The following is a 21,106-nucleotide window of genomic DNA, read 5'->3' on the forward strand; positions in this document are numbered from 1 at the left end:
ATAATTAACACCTTCACTGATCCCGAGTTAACATTATTAAATTAAAAACGTAATGGCAATGGCCGTGTTATTAAATGGCCCTTTGGTAATTTTTAAGATTTAGGCTTTAACATATTGAGATTTGCATTTATAGTTTTATGTGTAGCCGTTATTTATTATTGAATTTTATAATGCAATTGTGATATTTGTGAAATAATAAACGCTAGGCATTTATGTTATACTGATTAGAAGCAATAATTAAAACATAGAATTAAACTTTATATATTTAAATTTAACTATCAAAGATATAAAACCTGTAAATACCTGATCCGGAGCACAAAAGTGAGGAAAAAAGAACCTTTTGACGGGGTAATTTTTTTTTTTTTTTTAATTTATTTCTGACCTGGATTCAAGTCCTTTGGCCGTATACATCTTTACAAATAAACAAACTAAATTAAATCTTTCCTACTGTGGTTGTTATGAATTTAAAAATATAAACAAAAAACTGCGGTCTATTTAATAAATCTTGGATGTGGCGGGGTAAACTATTTTGGTTTCCTGGATGAGCACTGTTAGTATCTGTTAATTCTTTTAAAAGTAACTGTCGCTGATTGTTAAATTTTGGGCAACTGAAAACAACATGTTGCAGATCGGAAGATTCTTCAGGACAATGTTTACAGTGACTGTTCTCGTAGATATTGATTCGATGGAGATGTGTAGGAATAATTGGCGGGGTAAGTCCTTCAGTGTTGTCACTTACAATACAAAATGACATTTGGTAAATGAAAATCGACTTTCACTGACTGTCAGACTTTCGAATAGACAAGTTGTATGAAACATTCCATCTGTAGGTTGCATTTCTTAGTGTATGTAATGATATTCGTTTCTAAAATTATTTAATATGGAAACTAAGCAGCTATGTTGTAATGAACTAAAAGATAAAAAATTTTTTAATATATACCTAATTACTTATAAGTAACAAATATGTAACGAAATTATTTGTATTAAGATGCTGACTTGAAAAATGTTTGTTAACTTTTAACTAAATATTTATCGTGTTAGCTTTAAGGAAGTGATTTATTAAATTTAGTTTATTTAGAAATGACAAAATGGCTAAAAATAAATTAAATAAAAATAAATGTAATTTTTTTTTCTTTCGAATACTTACTACCTATTTTAAAACCCTAGAAATAAGACAATTTAAACAATGGAACGAAAAGTAATCAAAAATTAGCTATGGGCAGAACATGAATATTTGTGACAATCGGAAATTAAACCAAAAATCTCTTAAAAGAGAGAATCTTTAGAAAAGGCAGATTTAATATCTCTGTTTAAAATTAGCTGTAAATGAACATAGGAGATTTATTTATTTTATATGTGATTAGTGTTCAGTGTGTAATAGACTGGTATATGAATGACTATCTACTGATTCTTAAGATGAAAACCATTGAAATTTATAAATATCAAAACAAAATCTAAGTTCTATCATTATTTTTAGATTAAGTACTGAAGATTAGAAAATCTTCAGTACTACACTGTCGCGCCGCGGCTCCACCCGCCACTTCCGTTAGTGTCAAAATGGCGAAAATCAAAGAGACACTAAATCCAACCCTTGCTAGCCTGTGCAGTGCATTTTAGTAATAAGTCAGTAATGAAAACAAGACGACAGCGACGCAAGCATCAAACGAAGTGCTTCCTTAAATACCTATTGTCGGTTGAAATATACTTGCTTATGTGAAATGAGAAACATTGCTAAACTAATATTTTATAAAATAATTCAAAGAAAAGTCACGAATATTTGTCTATGGGCAATCAATAGGAGATTGTTTTCTTTGGCAACATTTTTCTTTGAAAATGCAATACCCTACGATTGGCTGGTTACCGGTGATTATTTTTTTTGAACCAATCATGTTCTAGTTTTATGTTTGCAGTCCAAAGAGTATATAAAAGTATATTGCAGTCGTTCGAAAACACACTTGAAGATTTAAAAAAAAAACTTTTAAACGAGAACATTCCACTTTTATTTTTATATGGCAACACTTCAAAGGTATCTGTGCTGTGCGCAGGACACTCCGCTCAAAAAAATTAAAATCTTTCTTTCAATGTTGCGTCATCCACATGTTCTGTTTGAAGTGAAATAAGACGTGAATTAATTTGTTAGGATACATAAAAATAACTTAAAAATGTTGACCGCTACGCGGGTGTTGGGTCGCAAGGCCGTCCAATGCTCTGGATTAACTTCAGACATTACGCATAGGAATTTTTCCACAATTCTTAAAAATGTAAGTATCCATTTTAATTTTTAAAACGAATGAAAATCGTTTGTCACATTTTGAACGTTATAAAATGTTTCTTACGTAGATGAAACTTAAACTTTACCGATTTTTTTATAAATAAATATATTTTAAGTTTTTAGCCGGTGTCGTAATGTTCGAGAATCGGCACATGTGTACGAATTCTGTGATAAAAAAAAGTCAAATGCTTTTTTAAAATTTCCAGGTTGCATCACCCACAGTTCCTATTTACCAGCGCCATGCGGTCCAATACAGGCACAAGTGAGTTAGAGGTTTATTAATTTCACATAATTTCGTCATAACCTAAAACCGTCTAATCATAGTTATTTCTTAATAATTTATTCAGAGATGTTGGAAACACTTAAGGTCGTGACTAGTACGTATTCAGTATTCTATTGCATAAGATAATGCCATTAACTTTTTTTTTATCTCCAATGACGTTTTTAGGTTAGACGCTGGTTGTTGCAAAGTACATATTTGAATTTTAAAATTCTATTTGATTGATGATAACCATTAAATGCGGACCGTAGATGGCTCAGGGGTAAAGTACTTGACTTGTAATCTACAAGTCCTGGGTTTGAATCCCGCCATGTACCAATGCCTTTTCGATTTACATATGTACATTTATGCGTCGTTCTTACGGTGAAGAAAACATCGTGATGCAATTTGCACATATCTGAAAAAGAATTCAAGCACTTGTACAATGAAGACACTAGCTGGCACCAGTGATCCCAAACTATCCATGCCAGGTTACTGTTATACAATACTGGACTAGTGTAAACCAGGCATTATTTTTTAAATTTGATTGATTTCTAGTTAAAGACTTCAATACAACTTCTCTATAACTTCACATCTTTGGGTGCCATCTCTTATCACAGGTTGGCAACTTGAATTTTGGATACTGCTGCTCTGAACAGAGAATGTGTGCTGTGATTATACCACTGGCACATTGTTTTTATTTCTTTTTATTGTAAAATGTAAAAGATAGGAAAGGTTTTTGCACCTTTGAGCGGTGGCAGTGCATATGTGCTGTAAACCTTTGCGGTTGGTGCTAAATTAATGATTGGATAGTATATCATGTTCTGTTTTATGCTACAGAGCAATATTAGAAAATCTACAATTGTTATAATCACAGATTAAATGGATAAGGAGTTGAATTACATACATAATGTTTTTTTAGCAACTTGCAACCCCACCCTCTGGTGATATGTGCTGAGGTTTTAGACTAAATCCCCTCCCCCTCATTTATTAAAATCGCGTCATTAATGGATAGGGGATAATATGCAAAATCTACAGGGTAGGGTTAGGCCTATGTAAAGATGCATTGTGTGAAAGGTGACAGAATTGAAAAGATAATGGTAAATAGAATAGTCTGGAAAACAAAAATAGTGCTTCTGCAAAACATAAGGGGGCGTCCATAAATTACGTGAGGTATTTTTTTTAATTTTCTGCCCCTCCCTCCCCCCCTGGTGAGATGTCGTGAGATTTTATTCAACCCCCTCCCCCATCTCCCAATCTCACGTGAGATTTATTAATTTATAAATTTATAAATTATTTTCTATTGAACGAATTAGTGAATGATCTTTATCGTATTACGATTACGCTTAAGATTAAATCTTATGCATGTACAATCTGGATTAAATGGACCAAAATAGTATAATTTTTTTTTTGTTTCAATCAGAAAAAAAATTGCGTGATATTTGCCGAGACCCCCCCTCCCTCCAACGTAAGATCAGATGAGATTTGACTCGACCCCCTCCCCCCCTTAAACACCTCACGTAATTTATGGACGCCCCCTAATTAACTTCCTGTCTTCTCCCACTCTATATGGGATTGGTACTTTTTTTTTATATAAGAAAAGGGGGCAAATGAGCGGCGGGAACACCAAGGTGCCCATGGACATCCACAACATTAGAGGAACTGCAGATGCGTTGCCTTCCAGATAGTAATAGTTTATGTCTTCCAGATAGTTTGTCTATTCTCTGATTTGTCAATTCATTCTATCCAGCCATCTGTTCTTATGCCTACCCTTGAATTTTTTTTATGGAATAATACTTAAGGCAAGTTTGTATAGCTTGATTTATTACTCAGGTCGGAAGGTGTTCGTGGAGCGGTCATTGGTATTGACCTGGGCACCACCAACTCTTGTGTTGCTGTCATGGAGGGGAAGACTCCCAAGGTAAGATCTTAAACCCTTTTTCCATTTAACAACTATGTGACAATGGTTTTGTGCAACTGGTATTTTATATGTCAGTTATGGTCGCGTCAGTGGAACGACATGGATTGTTAATAGAGATGGAAGTTTTTAAAAGTTGGCACCGCCGATCAGCTGTTCTGTTCATACGTTACAGCTTTTGCAGCGGTGCGAGAGAGACGCGCGGAACCAGCTAGTCACGGTTATTACCGCTGGCTTTCCTAGATACCGCGCTACATTTTTATTACCTTTTATAAGTTTTATAGTAATTAAATTTGAAATACATTCAGCCAACTACTCGTATATTGACTTTTATACGTAAAAAACATATTGGCACGAAACGTAGCTATAAATTTATATAACTAATTATTTTAATACAGGTTGTGGAAAACAGCGAAGGTTCTAGAACCACGCCGTCGCACGTCGCGTTTTCCAAAGATGGGGAAAGATTGGTTGGTATGCCTGCGAAAAGACAAGCTGTCACCAACAGTGGAAACACGTTTTATGCAACGAAAAGACTGATTGGAAGACGTTTTGATGACCCTGAAGTACAGAAAGATATGAAGAATCTCTCTTATAAAGTGGTTCGAGCTTCGAATGGAGATGCTTGGGTTCAAGGTAAGATTATAATTGGTTTTCTACTACAAGGGCAAAGCATGACTGGAAGTAATTTCATGTACACTCTATGTATGGTTGTGAATAAAAAATTTTAGATAATTTTTTTAAAACATTGCAGTTATTTAAATAAAGATGTTTAAATGTTGGCACCGCCGATCAGTTGTTCTGTTCATACGTTACAACTTTTGCAGCGGTGCAAGAGAGACGCGCGGAACCAGCTAGTCACGGTTGTTACCGCTGGCTTTCCTAGATACCACGCTACATTTTTGTTTATCTTACTAATATTATAAATGCCAATGTTTGGATGGATGGATGTTTGTTTGAAGTTATCTCCAGAATGGCTTAAAAGATTTCGCTGAAATTTGACACAGATGTAGATCATAGTCTGGAAGAACATATAGGCTACTTATTCTGTGTTTTTTAATTCCACGCGTACGGAGTCGCGGGCGACAACTAGTAGTATATAAAATTATGCTTAATTGAATATAATGCCTGGCTTACATTATGCCATTACAGTAGGGCAGTAGCGCTGGCCTGGCATAGATAGATTTGGATCACTGGCGCCAGTTAATAGTTACAATATTCCAGTTGCATGCCAGAGCGGATTTTGACCACTACTGTCTTACTATAATGTCATAACGTAATCAAGCATAAAATTTAATACAAAAAAAGTATTGTGTACTCAACTGATGGAAACTTTTCAGGTAGTGACGGTAAAGTGTATTCTCCAAGTCAGATTGGTGCTTTCGTACTGATAAAGATGAAGGAAACAGCGGAGGCCTATCTGAACACTTCGGTGAAGAATGCAGTGGTAACAGTGCCCGCATACTTCAATGATTCCCAGCGACAGGCCACTAAAGATGCCGGTGAGTGTACACTATATTGCAGTTTTTTGTAGCATGTTTTTGTGTTTCATGAATTTTATTAATTCAATAGAACAATGACGTAACTACTTTTTAGCTATTTTTCAGGATTTTAAGATTTTTCAGGTATTGTATGTTTGAACTTGAGAATATGTTACCCATCACTCTTGATTTTTAATCTAATATATAAAATTCTCGTGTCACAGTTTTCGTTCCCGTACTCCTCCGAAACGGCTTGACCGATTCTCATGAAATTTTGTGAGCATATTCAGTAGATCTGAGAATCGGCCAACATCTATTTTTCATTTTTTTTTTTAACTGCGCGCGGACGGAGTCGCGTGCGACAGCTAGTGCTTATATATGTTACTCTACTATCAACAATAATGACATTAAAAAGTTGTTTTTGTTGGTTTTGTACTTACGTCGTTGTTCCATTGGATGAGTAAATTATCACTTGGTTAGTGTATAATTAGATCAGAGCCTTGTAGACAGCCATTAAGATTACGCCAGTACTATATTGTCTGGGGTATCATGTTATTGTTGGCGCGTAGTGTTTTCATTCAATATGAAGCACTTTAGATCAGCTGTCCCGCTCATGCGTGGCGCGCTTCTCCCACGGTGCAAAAGAGACGCACGATTTGATTCAGTCCAGTTTTATACTGGCTACTGATGTAGATTGTGCCACATATTTTGTTTTTTTTTTTTGCACCCTTTTTTAATTTTTTAAACCGCTTTTTCTATTGCTGTTTTTTTTAACTATATTTGGTTTTTGTGAAATATTTTATATGGGTAATATCAGTCTTTGTAACCCTTCACCACACTTGTGTTAAAACTGCATTTTTTTTTTAATCAAATTTATTGACAATAAAAACCCATTTTTCAATAAATACCTTACAAAATGTAACATTAATTCATTGTTTTTATGTTTTGAAACAATTAGTTTATCTTGCTGGGGTAAACAGTCTAGTTGTTGTCCATATAAAGTTTGACAACTGGCAAAATGTGACTTTTTCATACTAACGGGTTATTAAATGTACTTTTGAATAACTGATAACCGTGTAATCATCATCAGCTCACTATATGTCCCCATTGAGGGGCTCGGAGCCTACCCCAAGTTAGGTGTGACTATGTCATAGTCAACCATTGCCCAGAGCGAGTTGACTTCACACATATCTTAGAATTTCTTCTCAGATATGTGCAGCATCACAGATGTTTCCTTCACAGTTAGAACATCGTTTAAATGTACAGTTGAAAAATACATTGGTACATATCGAGTTTCGAACCCAGGACCTGTAGATTGCAATTCAAGTGCCTAACCCTTGAGCCACCGACGCCTAATATATATTTAATAAATATATAAATGTCTTTATTTAGGTCAAATTGCGGGTTTGAATGTTCTACGTGTAATTAATGAGCCGACAGCAGCCGCACTTGCGTACGGCATGGACAAGTCTGATGATAAGATGTAAGTTTTAACACAAAACTGACTTTGTAACGAACATCAACTTAGCTAAGATTAACAATTACCAATTACTACCAAAACCTACCAAAAAAAATATTTTTTATTATCATCTAATATAGTGTTTCCCAAAGTGGGCGATAACGCCCCCTTGGGGGCGTTTGAAACCTAGGAGCGGGCGATAAGGGGCCCAAAAATGGGGGGCATTGAAATTAATTAAAGCAATGAAATTGTGGTTTTTAAGTTTTAGGGCTGAATAAAAATTAGGGGCGCTCTGAAATATAATTAATTTTCAAAGGGGGCGGTGAAAGAAATAAGTTTGACAATCACTGGTCTAACAAAACTTACCAAATGTAATCTTAGTTACAGGGACAAAACATTATTACTAAAAACTACCACAGGTGGGCACAGTTAATCGAAATGTTAACTTCGTTAATCGTTAATTCGTTAATTAAAAATTTAACTTCGTTAATCGTTAAAGCGTTAAATTCCCGAAAATTTAACGCAAGTTAAAGTTAATCGTTAACAGTTAACCATACCAAAACTATACATACTACTTTAACACTTATGGTGGTGACACTTGTTTAAAATATTAATTTGTTTATTTTAATTATGAAAATTAATTTTTATTAATATAAAAATTAATCTTAATTCTATAAGACATTAGTATTGGAGACAAGTATGAATGCATTATAGTAAATTTCATTACGAGTGCGGAAAGCTTGTCATTGCAAAGTGTTCCGACAAATGTCTACCCGACCCGAGGCGCAGCCGAAGGTGAGGGTTGACAGTTGCCACAAGTTTTAATGACAGTTCCGCCCATGTACTAAACAACTATTTTTAATACAGTTGCGAAAAAATGAAGCAATTTAATATAATAATAAAAACACAATAAACTCTAATAACTAAAATGTTTGGAAAATGGCGCCAACCGTAAAAGAATACAAACAGAGATTTTTTTTCTTCACCCATTCTGGGTAGGCAAGGGGAACTATGCCCAAACAGCGAAGTCTTCGGTAGATTATTTTTATTGATATGAAATGAAAATGAAATTTAATGAGATGAAATAAAATGAAACCAACCTAATTCATTGAATCAAATCATTAAATCTAATATTGTAATAAATTAGGAGCTTCTTTTTAGAAATATTTGCATGAATCATAAAAACTTCGTGGTTGTTTTTTTCTTTTTAACAGATATTATTTTGACAGATGGGAAAGAGAACGCACGAGTTTGGAAAAGCTAAAGAAAAAGCACGAGTAAAAAAGTGTTCTTAATACAGTTGCTTAAAAAGTGGCGTTGCAGGGACGAAGAGCGTTCGGAATGTGGGCTATTACATACTCGTGATTTTATAGACTCGTTATGAAATATACTATTTCGAATCTTCTTTTGATTTTGTCCTGTTGGTCACGTCTTTTCCGGACGCTCTGATGCTTCACACTTCACATATTATATCAATTATCAACTCGTTCGTTCACCATTCGAGTCGCTGACAGTCGCCCGACATAGCTGAACTTACGAGCGTGGCGTGGCGCGTAATTTAAACAAAATGACAGCACGTCTCCAAGTTTCTAATTTAACGATTAACGGACTTTTATTAACAGAAGTTGAGTTTAACGGAAGTTAACAAAAGCGTTAACACTTTTTGAAGTTAACTTAAAAGTTAATCCGTTAAGCAAAATGTTAACTTCGTTAATTAACGATTAACGGATTAACGAGTTAATGCCCAGCTCTGAAAACTACCAATTTTTGTTATGTAACACTAAAAATATCAAGTTTGGTAGATTTTGGTTGTACTAAAAACATGTGGATAAGACTTAAATATAGTCGAACCTGGATAAGGTAGAGTCTAAGGGACCGCGATATTTTTCTCGCTTTAATCAATTATTACCAAACAATGAGGTTTTCTTCTTATCCTGGTTTGACTGTATTAGCACCGCCGATCAGTTGTTCTGTTCATACGTTACAACTTTTGCAGCGGTGCGAGAGAGATGCGCGGAACCAGCTAGTCACGGTTGTTACCGCTGGCTTTCCTAGATACCATGCTACATTGTACTTTTGTTTATATTAAAAACTAGCTGTCGCCCGCGACTCTGCGTGGAGTAAAAAAACATAATAGTCTATGATCTATGTGTTGTTCTAGACTATGTTCTACATATGTGCCAAATTTTATCAAAATCAGTTGAGCCGTTCCGGAGATAACTTCAAACAAACATCTAAACATTACATCTTATATATATTATATATATATAAAAGAAAGTTGTGTTAGTTACACTATTTATAACTCAAGAACGGCTGAATCGATTTGACTGAAAATTGGTGGGCAGGTAGCTTAGAACCAGGAAATGGACATAGGATAATGTTTACCCCGTTTTCAATTTTTTATTCCGCGCGGACGGAGTCGCGGGTAAAAGCTAGTATATATATAAAAGAAAGTCGTGTTAGTAACACTATTTATAACTCAAGATAGGTCGAACTGATTTAGCTGAAAATTGATGGGGAGGTAGCTTAGAACTAGGAGACGTACATAGGAACTTTTTTTTTTATCTTGTGTGCACTTTTTTTTTATTCCGCGCGGACGGAGTCGCGGGTAAAAGCTAGTTTATAATATTAGTAAGATAATTTGTAATTTTTTTTTAATTCGACTTTAATTCCAGTATCGCGGTTTACGATTTGGGAGGTGGTACATTTGACATCTCTGTATTGGAGATACAAAAAGGTGTTTTTGAAGTCAAGTCAACTAATGGTGACACGTTACTTGGTGGTGAAGACTTTGACAATGTCATTGTCAACTTTTTAGTTGACGAGTTTAAACGTGATGTAAGTATTTTTTTTTTTAAGTGTAACCATTTATAAGTGAACTCTGTTTTATATGATAAATCATACAAATGTCAGATCAATTTACATTGGAAAGTAAAATATCTAAAACTGTTGTAATTTACGTAATTTTTTTATTTGTGCAATGGTTTTAACACTAAATATTAAATGAAGGTAACTTTAATACTTTAATTAAAAGCTCATTTTAATCCGTTAAGCCATTTCTCCATTTAGCTCACACAAACTTACAGACAAAGTTATCAAAGACTTGGGATGGGATTTTTTTATATATGGTTTTGTCCATTGTAACCTGTATACACAATTGATTTGTCGTTCTTTCTACTTTTTTTTAATTTATAATTCTAGTTTAAAGTTTAAAATTGTGATTACAGCAAGGTCTTGACATTCGTAAAGACGCGATGGCGATGCAACGTCTTAAAGAGGCAGCGGAAAAGGCAAAGATTGAGTTGTCCGGTTCCCTGCAGACTGATATCAACCTGCCGTACCTTACTATGGATGCTTCCGGACCTAAACACATGAACCTAAAGGTAAATACTCTCACATACACAGACTCACACACACACACACAAACATGCATGCATCTATCCATGATCCATCCAAAGATGATAGAATAATATGCACTTAAATTCAGTCAAATTCCAACAATATATGTTTGTTTCTTTAACATTTAAGTGCAAAACTACAACAATATCTGAAACCGCCCGCCTCTGGCCTGATGCTGGGGAGGGTCAAACGATTTTGTAACAACTAGAATAATTAACAGTCCCCATGTTTTATAGAATTTAACGTTTCTCTGGTTCTATCTGAATCAAATAGTTACATAATACGAAGTAGGTCTTACATATCTATAGGGATCCCGGTACCCTCTTATATTGTACTTGAGTTTGGCCACCGAGGGGGTTTAGTGGGTCAAAGCCCACATTACCCTGTCTTCTAACCCTAAAGGGTATCTTTAAAAGATCCTCCCCGACATCGAAAAAGGTCTTGTCTAAGGAGTTTCAATAGTTTTTTAGTTAGATAAAACTACTAACACTTAGAAAAATGTATGTTTTTTTTCTTGGTCTTACCTGTTCATATATAATACAATGCTTACACACAGGTCTTTTAAAATAACTTGCTAGTTCATGGTCATGCCTTTTCTTTATATTGGGGAGAAAGTCTTAACGACACCTGTTTAGGGGGAACAAGGTTATATAGGGTTTCATCCATTAATACCTTCTTGATGCTCGTCTACTGCCACAGATGAGGCTCCGGAATCTCTGGTGAAGCACACTCCTGTAGACCTTTGTATTCTGTGTATTCTACAATACTATGTTTCATTATTACAGATGACAAGATCTAAGCTAGAATCTCTAGTTGGTGATCTTATCAAGCGTACTGTGGCTCCATGTCAGAGAGCGCTGCAAGATGCTGAAGTGCAGAGATCTGATATCGGTGAAGTGTTACTCGTTGGTGGCATGACAAGGATGCCAAAGGTTGGTATACATAAATTCTAACAGTCTTAGATTCCACCATTTTGCTGTGACCAGCTCAACGTATACCCATCTTGTCTTTTATCTCTCTGTGTGCCGGAGGAAAATTTTTAGTCTTTCCCTTTCCAATTATATCCTATTTAAGAAACTAAGATATAATGGAAGGGGAAATATTTAATGTATGTTCCCAACCTCTGTCGGTTTGTAATCTTTCTGTACAGTCCAACCTGAATAAGCGCGAATTATTGTCCGGTCAAGACTGATAACCTCCATAAGCGAGACTCTATGGTTAGAGAGAAAAATAAAACGGTGTCTTGAACTCTCGCTTATCCAGGTTTTACTATGTTTGATGCTTTCTAATAGTTTAAACTAGCTTTTGCCCGCGACTCCGTCCGCGCGGAATAAAAAATAGAAAACGGGGTAAAAATTATCCTATGTCCGTTTCCTGGTTCTAAGCTACCTGCCCACCAATTTTCAGTCAAACCGATTCAGCCGTTCTTGAGTTATAAATAGTGTAACTAACACGACTTTCTTTTATATATATAGATATAGATATGCACCTTAGCAAGCCTATATTAGTCCAAATTGATTTTCTAGGCTGAAGTTATACTGGTGCTAGAATAAACTGGAGACATATTCCCCGACTATGCTGTATGTGTTCTCGGGTTATATTCTCACAGACATTTCTACTTAACAACGGTTACAACAACAAAAGGGATATTAATATCTAAATATTGGATTAGCAATTAAAAAAACACTATTATTTACATTGAATATTACGAGACAGGACTCATTAAATGCGCGCTTACCCCTTTTAAACTTGCTTGAAATTATGTTAGTTTTTATTTTTCTCTCTTTCTGAAGATTTACAGTATTTAATACTTTTTGCTTAGTCCATTTCTTTATAATCAAAGATCTCAATCATATCTCAGTTATAGATTTGGAAAGTAATTTAATCTCTTGTACTATTTAGGTTCAACAAACAGTTCAAGATATCTTTGGTCGTGCACCATCCCGTGCTGTGAACCCTGATGAGGCGGTGGCTGTTGGTGCTGCGGTGCAAGGTGGTGTGCTCGCTGGTGACGTGACTGACATCCTGCTGCTTGACGTGACGCCGCTGTCACTCGGCATCGAGACCCTCGGTGGAGTGTTCACTAAGCTCATCACCAGGAATACAACAATACCGACTAAGAAGAGCCAAGTTTTCTCCACCGGTGAGTACATATACCACTTTTACCTAAAATCCCTTTTGATTTTTTTTTAAATTAATTAAAATTAGAGACATTTAGGAAAATAAAACGTTTTTAGTCTTTTTAGTTGCTATGGAGTAAGCACACTTCTAAGCCATTCGAGTACAATATTCGTGTGGTAAAGCTGCGTGCGAGAGGAATGTGGTTTGTCGCGCGAACTGTAGCGTTTTTTTGCGTTACGGTACGATACGCTGACCTACATTATACAGTCGAACCGGGATAAGCGAGAATCTGGAACGGAAATTTTCTCTCGTCTAAAGAAAGAAGGTCTTTCTCGAAGGTTCTCTGTCAGGACTATACAATTCTTGCTTATAGAGGTTTCTAACTTATCCAGGTGTGACTGCATCTAGTATTTCCTAGCAATATTGATTTTGTCATATCCGTGAAATTATTATGCAATTCAGTTATTCCACAACCTAGTACTAAAGACTATTGTCCGAGTTTTTTTTGCAAGGAAATAAAGTTATTGTACCCAAAAAATTTACCATTGGATCCAATATTTTTTAAGGTTTTAAGTTTATGTACCTTTGTAATGTTATATGAATCAATCAATTAATGGATTTTTTTTTATATCCAGCTGCCGACGGCCAAACCCAAGTTGAGATCAAAGTACATCAAGGCGAGCGTGAGATGGCTAGCGACAACAAACTGTTGGGACAGTTCTCACTTGTTGGTATACCTCCAGCACCTCGCGGAGTACCTCAAATTGAAGTCACCTTTGATATCGACGCTAATGGAATCGTACACGTCTCCGCGCGTGACAAGGGCACCGGCAAGGAGCAGCAAAGTTAGTATCCATAGCACTTTGCACATGTATCCATTGTATTTTGTCCATGTATCCATATCAATACAACAAACACTACGTATATTGAATACGCCAAGTAGTAGAATACTTAATCTCGATACACTTTGCACATGTACCCATAGTAAATTGCATATCCACTCATATTCCAACACCATAAAGAACGATATCTACCTTGCGAAAGTAACGACAAGAAGCAGAAGAGTATCCATTACAAAAGTGGCCATAGCACTTTGCACATGTATCCATTGTATTTTGGCCATGTATCCATATCAATACAACACTTAACAAAACTACGTCTATTGAAAACGTCAAGTAGCAGAATACTTAATTTCGAAACACTGCACATGTACCCATAGTATATTGCGTATCCACTTATGTTACAACACCATAAAGAACGATGTTTATACTTGCGAAAGTAATGACAAGGAGCAGTAGAGTATCCATTACGGAAGTGGCCATAACACTTTGCATATGTACCCATACAACATAAAAAATTAGACAAGAAGACCTTGTAATAACAAGGTGTTCCGAAATCGACAAAGTAACGGCTTTGAGCATTTTTACAACTTATATCCATTGCACATGTACCCATATCTATTCAATGTAACGTCAACCACATTGTTGTATACGCTCCCTAATGCCAATTGTCTAAAACGAAGAGTTAGTATCCATATCCATTGCACATGTACCCATACAACAATAATGATAAGCTTTAGCTTTGATATGCACCATTTTGTTATTTAATGTTTAGCTCCACTTTAGCTAAATATATTTAAATGTGTGCTATAGAAAATGTATTGTCGCGCGAATCGTTGCGTTTTCTGATGCAACGAAACGATACGCCTTCCAACAAAATATCATCAACAGCCTTTATCTGCCCACTGGTGGGCATAGGACTTTCCCAATGCCTTCCACAGTACGCGATCCTCCGCCTAACAAAATATACTAGAAGAAAATCCTTCTAAATCTATTTCTATTACTAGATATTTATGTAACACTATTTTTTTATATATATAACTAGTTTTTACCCGCGACTCAGTCCGCGCGGAATAAATAAATGCACACAAGATAAAAAAGTTCCTATGTCCGTCTCCTAGTTCTAAGCTACCTCCCCATCAATTTTCAGCTAAATCAGTTCGACCGTTCTTGAGTTATAAATAGTGTAACTAACACGACTTTCTTTTATATATATAGTTATATATATGCGAATGTTTAGATGGATGGATGTTTGTTTGAATGTATCTCCAAACAACAACTGAACAGATCTTAATAAAATTTGGCACAGATGTAGAATATAGTCTGGAAGAAGACATAGGCTACTTATTAAGTTTTTTTTTTAATTCCGCCCGAACGGAATCGCGGGCAATAGCTAGTCTACAATAATTATTATTTACGTAGAAACAATTTTAAATATATAATTTAAGTAATTGTTTAATGTTCCTTTACAGTTGTGATCCAATCATCGGGTGGTCTATCCAAGGATGAGATTGAGAACATGGTGAAGGCTGCTGAACAGTTCGCAGCACAGGATCAGCAGAGACGTGAACGTGTGGAAGTTTGCAATCAGGCTGAAGGTGTGCTTCATGATACGGAGACCAAGATGGAGGAGTACAAAGCTCAGCTGCCTCAGGATGAGGTGAGAGAAATTGAACCATAATTTTAACATGCAAATGTCTTCTTCTTCATCTTCATCAGCTCACTATACGTCCCCACTGAGGGGCTCGGAGCTTACCCCAAGTTAGAGGTGACTAGGACATAGTCAACCACGCTGGCCAAGTGCGGGTTGACTTCACACATATCATTGAATTTCTTCTCAGATATGTGCAGGTTGCATCACGATGTTTTCCTTCACCGTAAGAAGGTCACATAAATGTATATATGTAAATCGAAAATCGAAAAACACATTGGTACATGGCGGGATTCGAACCCAGGACCTGCATATTGCAAGTAAAGTGCTTAACCCATGAGCCACCGACGCTCTCGATGCAAATGTAATTTCATAGAATAATGATGTAGTCCAACAAGGATAAGATCCTTACAAGTTTTTAGGGTTGCCAGTGAAAATTATCTAATTTCTTCCGATATTCGTCTGTGTTGCAACTCTAAGCAAATGATTTGTAACTTATAATCCAAGTACTTGTAGTAATTCTTTACTATTAAAGTAGATACATCATCAGGTCACTATACATTCCCACTCTCTGTGCTCTGAGTCTACACTAAGTTAGATGTGACTAGGTCATAGTCAACTATAGTCAAGTGCAAGTTGACTTCACACATATCATTGAATTTCTTCTCAAATATGTGCAGCATCACTGATGTTTTCCTTCACCGTAAGAACGTCGGATAAATGTACATATGTAAATCGTATATAGAAAAAACATATTGGTACATGGCGGGATTTGAACCCAGCACCTGCAGATTGCAAGTCAAGTGCTAAACCCCTGAGCCATCTACGCTCTTATTCATTGAACATAATTGATACATATTACCATTTTAATCCGTGATTTTTAATTTGATTTGGATATTATGAAAATGGCAACATTAGTCAGCTTCCCGTTTCCTTATTGGTCAAAATATGATGCAGTCAACATGAAATTGTTAGTTCACATATTTTCCGACTTTGTAGCAGTCCTTGTGAAATTATTTTTAGTCTGAATCTCTGTGTTTTTTTTTTCAAGAGGAAAGACGGATGACTTTTTTTAATATAACAAGGTTGCAAATGAAAAAGCGGTCACTGAAATAGCAAAGCGATTATTGCCCCTAGATATCTACAATTTCAGATGCCTACCTTTAATCGACGAAGTAAAGGGACACAGGGAAAGGAAATATTTTTTCTACCTATGTGTCCCCTCTTCTGTCAAATCTCTTTGTTTCTAATGTTAGAAAGGGAACATGGATTGAAATAAGGCCTCCGACTTACACACTTATCAGAAATTGCTTCCACTTGATGTCTTCTGAACGATGTTCCCTCAATACAATTGAGATTAACTGAAGTTTATTTATCCCCCAGTGTGATAAGCTACGTGAAGAGATCACCAAGCTTCGTGAACTCCTCGCCAACAAGGATGCTGTGGAGCCGGAGGCCATCCGCACTGCCACCGGTCAGCTGCAGCAGGCCAGCCTCAAGCTGTTCGAGCAGGCTTATAAGAAGGTTGGGAATTGTAACATTTTTAGTTGTTAATCTGTATTCTCCATATTGAATCTATTTTTTTATTTACGTTTTTAAAACAATTTGGTTCAAATTTAGATCCAAAGATTGTAATTGGTATTGAAAAATGTAATTTTTTTTTATTTAGCTCCTCCGAGTTACTAATAAATGTTTAGATGGACGGATGGATGTTTGAAGGTATCTCCAAAATGGATCAATGGATCTTGATGAAATTTGTCATAGATGTAGAACAGTGATTGTCAAACTTATTTCTTTCACCGCCCCCTTTGAAACTCAATTATATTTCAGAGCGCCCCTAATTTTTATTCAGCCCTAAAACTTGAAACCACAATTTCATTACTTTAATTTCAATGCCCCCCATTTTTTGGGCCCCTTATCACCCCCTCCTAGGTTTCAAACGCCAAAGGGGCGTTATCGCCCACTTTGGGAAACACTGATCTAGAAGGACACATAGACTACTTATTAAGATTTTTTTTTTTTAATTCTAAGTAATAAATATAATTTGATTGCACAATTTTGAGCCGGCCCACATAATTCTGGTGCAGTCGGTCAAGCAATTGTGCTAAATTAAATGAAGTGCGTTATCATCTATTGTCATACATTATGATGATGGAAGATTAACACTTCATACATTTTTCATATAAAGGTAGTGGAAATCCGAAGAATGGATGGATTGTATGAAAGAGGATATACGTAAGAAAGGAGTGAATTCTACATCCGTGTTAAATTTCAATGAGATCCATTATGTAGTAACTAATATCCAGCCATACAAACATTCGCATTTATAATATTAGTAAAATACTGTCTTTTTTGGTAGCATTTTTAATTATTTTGGCTTATTATTTTATTACAAGCTTTCAAAATGAATTAATAGACTAAAAATAAGTTTCAATCTTCTAGCTGTAAAAATGACAAAAATACCAACCCCCTTACAACCCTTATTTCGCATTAAAAAGTAGCCAATGTCTTTTCTCAGACAACATACTATTGGTGTACCAAATTTCATATAAATCTTTTCAGTAGTTTTGTTGTGAAAGTGAGACAAACAGACAGAATTACTTTCGCATTTATAATATTTAGTAAGATTTTTTTTTAATAGCTGTCGCCCGCGACTCCGTCCGCGAGCAATTATAAAAAAACTTAGCAGTCTATGAGTTCTTCCAGACTATGTTCTACATCTATACCAAATTTCATCAAGATCCTTTGAACCGTTCTGGAGATACATTCAAACATCCATCCATCCATCCAAACATTGACATTTATAACATTAGTATGATTTTTTGTTAGATGGCTGCCGAACGTGAAGGCCAACAGCAACAGCAGAGCGAGCCCCAAGAAGATAAGAAAGAAGAGAAGAAGAATTAAGCACAAAACCAGAGGAATACCGTTAGTTCTTTGTAAATAGTTTATTGTTAACTTGTATGGTGTCATACATACATCCATATAAACATATACCAATTTGAAGCAACAATAGCCTAAAGGTTAAAACTATGAATTTTTAATCTAAGGGTCTTGGGTTTGAATAATAAAAATATGGTAACACAATATCTTGTTGTTTTGTGTTTCGTAAATATGAAATAATATTGTTTTTGCGAAAAAAAAAAACATTGAATTTTCGTGATTTACAGCTTTTTTTTCTTTGTGCTCGACCCCTAAGAGTCTTAGCGTGATGTTAAAATGAAAAACCCTACGAAATAATTGGGCTATTAAATGGTTTAAGAATTTTTCATACATGTTTTGTAGTTTTTGACATTAGCGCGAAAACTTTCCATACAAATTTATAAATTCATTTTTATGTTTGTTTCTCTTTGTATTTTGTTATTGTAACAAATTACAGGCGGAGGAAACTTGGCGCTATATGTCACCTGTCAAAATTGACACAAAAGGCAAAGGCGACGCCGGCGCACAGCCACAACTGTCAGACGTCAAATTGACGTTATTTTTTTTTATGCAAAACATTTCTATTTATGCCACTCTTGTCAAATAAATGCTTCTGTTAAAATTAAAAGTTTACCAGTGATTTATAAATATTTTGAAATTTAACGGTTACTGAAATTCCTTTAGACACCATTATTTTAGTGAATTCATGAACACAGAGTAAAAAATTTATATATTGGACAATTTCAATGTGTATTTTTGTTTAGGTATAATATATATGTAATCCAGCAGGTTAAGGTTGTTCAGTTGTATTGTATTGGTAGTTTTTAGTAGGTTTTAGTTGATTTTAGTTTTATTGAAATGTAATATATATATTTAAATGATTGTATGAGCTTTTTGTGACTCTGTGAATTAAAAAGATACAGCGGCTCATATTAGAATGGAAGTTACCGGTGTAAAATATTGCCCTCCTATCAGTAGGGTAATTACCCTACTGATAGGAGGGCAATTTTTTAATTAACACATTCAACCAAATATGCATTTACTGTTTTTTTTAACTGGTTTCCTGTCAAATATTCACAGAGTCATATTTTGTGTGCGTATAAAACAAAGTTTGTTTGTTTTTTTGTTTTTTATTTTATAATTTGAAGGTTATTTTACGTTTTGTTCATGTCGTTTTTATTACGGATAATATTTTTGAAACACCTTGAAATGGTTGAAATTTTTTTTTTAATTATTCATATTTCTGTTGACGATTTGATCGTTATAAAGTAGGCTACGATTCAATTTAGTGATGGCTCCTATGTATATGGACATAAGTAACAAATTGATGATTTTTACTTTTTTATGTTAAAAGTTACCTCTTAGTTTAGTTAACATGCACTAAACATAAATACACATTTAGAAGTGTAAATGTGTTTTTTGCTGAAGTAAAAGAGCTTTTACAGCATCTTTTCCTATATGGTTGAAACTTTCCTCTCCTGTAAAGTTGTCAATTTGTACATTGACCTTTATTTGTAGCAGCCATTGGTATATGACATCGTTTTAAGTGATGAATTGGTTGTAGCGACATAAAAATCTATATCTAATATATAAAATTCTCGTGTCACAGTTTTCGTTCCCGTACTCCTCCGAAACGGCTTGACCGATTCTCATGAAATTTTGTGAGCATATTCAGTAGGTCTGAGAATCGGACAACATCTATTTTTCATACACCTATTAAGTTTTTTTTAAATGCGCGTGGACGGAGTCGTGGGTAAAAGCTAGTATATATAAAAGAAAGTCGTGTTAGTTACACTATTTATAACTCAAGATCGGTCGAACTGATTTAGCTGAAAATTGATGGGGAGGTAGCTTAGAACTAGGAGACGGACATAGGAACTTTTTTATCTTGTGTGCATTTTTTTTTATTCCGTGCGGACGGAGTCGCGGGTGAAAGCTAGTCTCTTATAAAGACAACCGGTTAGTATGACTGGATATTGCAAAGGCATTTTGATGTCGCTATAACCGATTTTAAGTAGTATTTACTCTAAAAATTTCACTTAATTAATTTAAAAGCTGATTTATTATATATTAAGGTGTTTTTAATTTTTTTTCGGTGAAAAAAATGACATGTATGAAGTTTGAATGGCATTAGTGTATGGACTATTTAGTTGTAGATGTTGTATGTATATGTATGGCGGGGCAGACGTTTGTGCGTTAGTTTAGTTGAAATATATTTTGCAAAATTTATTGGTGTGTTTTATTTTTTTGACTAGCTGTCGCCGGAGACTCCGTCCGTGCTGAATTAAGAAAAAAAACTTTAGTAGATTATGTTCTACATGTGTGCCAAATTTTGTAGAGTTTATTTAGCGGTTCTGGAGATACCTTCAAACAAAAATCCATCCATCCATACATTTTAACTTTCGCATTTATAATGTTACTGTCGCCGACGACTCCGTCCACGAGGAATTAAAGAAATCAGTAGTCTATGTGTTCTTTCAGACTATGTTCTACATCTGTACTAAATTTCATCAAGATCCGTTTCAGAGATACCTTCAGACATCCGTCTGAACTTTCTCATTTATAACATTGGTAAGATTAATAACATAAAAGTCTTATCCAAGTCCCAAACTCATTAAGGTTATTAAAACACAAAAAAAATACATAAATACCTTTATTCAAAGTTACAATTAGTTTAAGTACTAGAAACATAGTTACAATCAAAACTATAATTTACGCTAAAATTCGTACAAAAAAATATATATTTTACCATAAATACTTTTTCGCACATAACTTTAAATGTTTT

At 35.0% G+C, this 21,106-nt stretch overlaps 1 protein-coding gene across 1 annotated transcript; it reads left to right on the forward strand.

Annotated features, from left to right (window-relative positions):
* Window positions 1-2,028: 2,028 nt before the first annotated feature.
* On the forward strand, window positions 2,029-19,035 carry LOC106708131 (heat shock 70 kDa protein cognate 5). The gene is made up of 15 exons (XM_045684959.1): window positions 2,029-2,261; window positions 2,479-2,534; window positions 4,365-4,452; window positions 4,848-5,085; window positions 5,790-5,951; window positions 7,323-7,413; window positions 10,065-10,227; window positions 10,617-10,772; window positions 11,574-11,720; window positions 12,691-12,931; window positions 13,545-13,754; window positions 15,221-15,408; window positions 16,783-16,923; window positions 18,229-18,327; window positions 18,779-19,035. The coding sequence occupies exons 1-14, from the start codon at window positions 2,163-2,165 to the stop codon at window positions 18,304-18,306; spliced, it is 2,058 nt and encodes a 685-aa protein (XP_045540915.1). The 5' UTR covers window positions 2,029-2,162; the 3' UTR covers window positions 18,307-18,327; window positions 18,779-19,035.
* The last annotated feature ends 2,071 nt before the right edge of the window (window positions 19,036-21,106 follow it).

The sequence above is a fragment of the Papilio machaon genome, chromosome 28 (assembly GCF_912999745.1).
Source record: "Papilio machaon chromosome 28, ilPapMach1.1, whole genome shotgun sequence".
Taxonomy (NCBI): domain Eukaryota; kingdom Metazoa; phylum Arthropoda; class Insecta; order Lepidoptera; family Papilionidae; genus Papilio; species Papilio machaon.

Excerpts from the sequence above, each read along its gene's own strand:
- LOC106708131 (XM_045684959.1), top strand. The coding sequence starts at position 2,163 with ATGTTGACCGCTACGCGGGTGTTGGGTCGCAAGGCCGTCCAATGCTCT. Across the intron at positions 2,262-2,478 it reads TTTCCACAATTCTTAAAAAT|GTTGCATCACCCACAGTTCC; the intron begins GTAAGTATCCAT and ends TAAAATTTCCAG. Across the intron at positions 15,409-16,782 it reads CTCAGCTGCCTCAGGATGAG|TGTGATAAGCTACGTGAAGA; the intron begins GTGAGAGAAATT and ends TTTATCCCCCAG.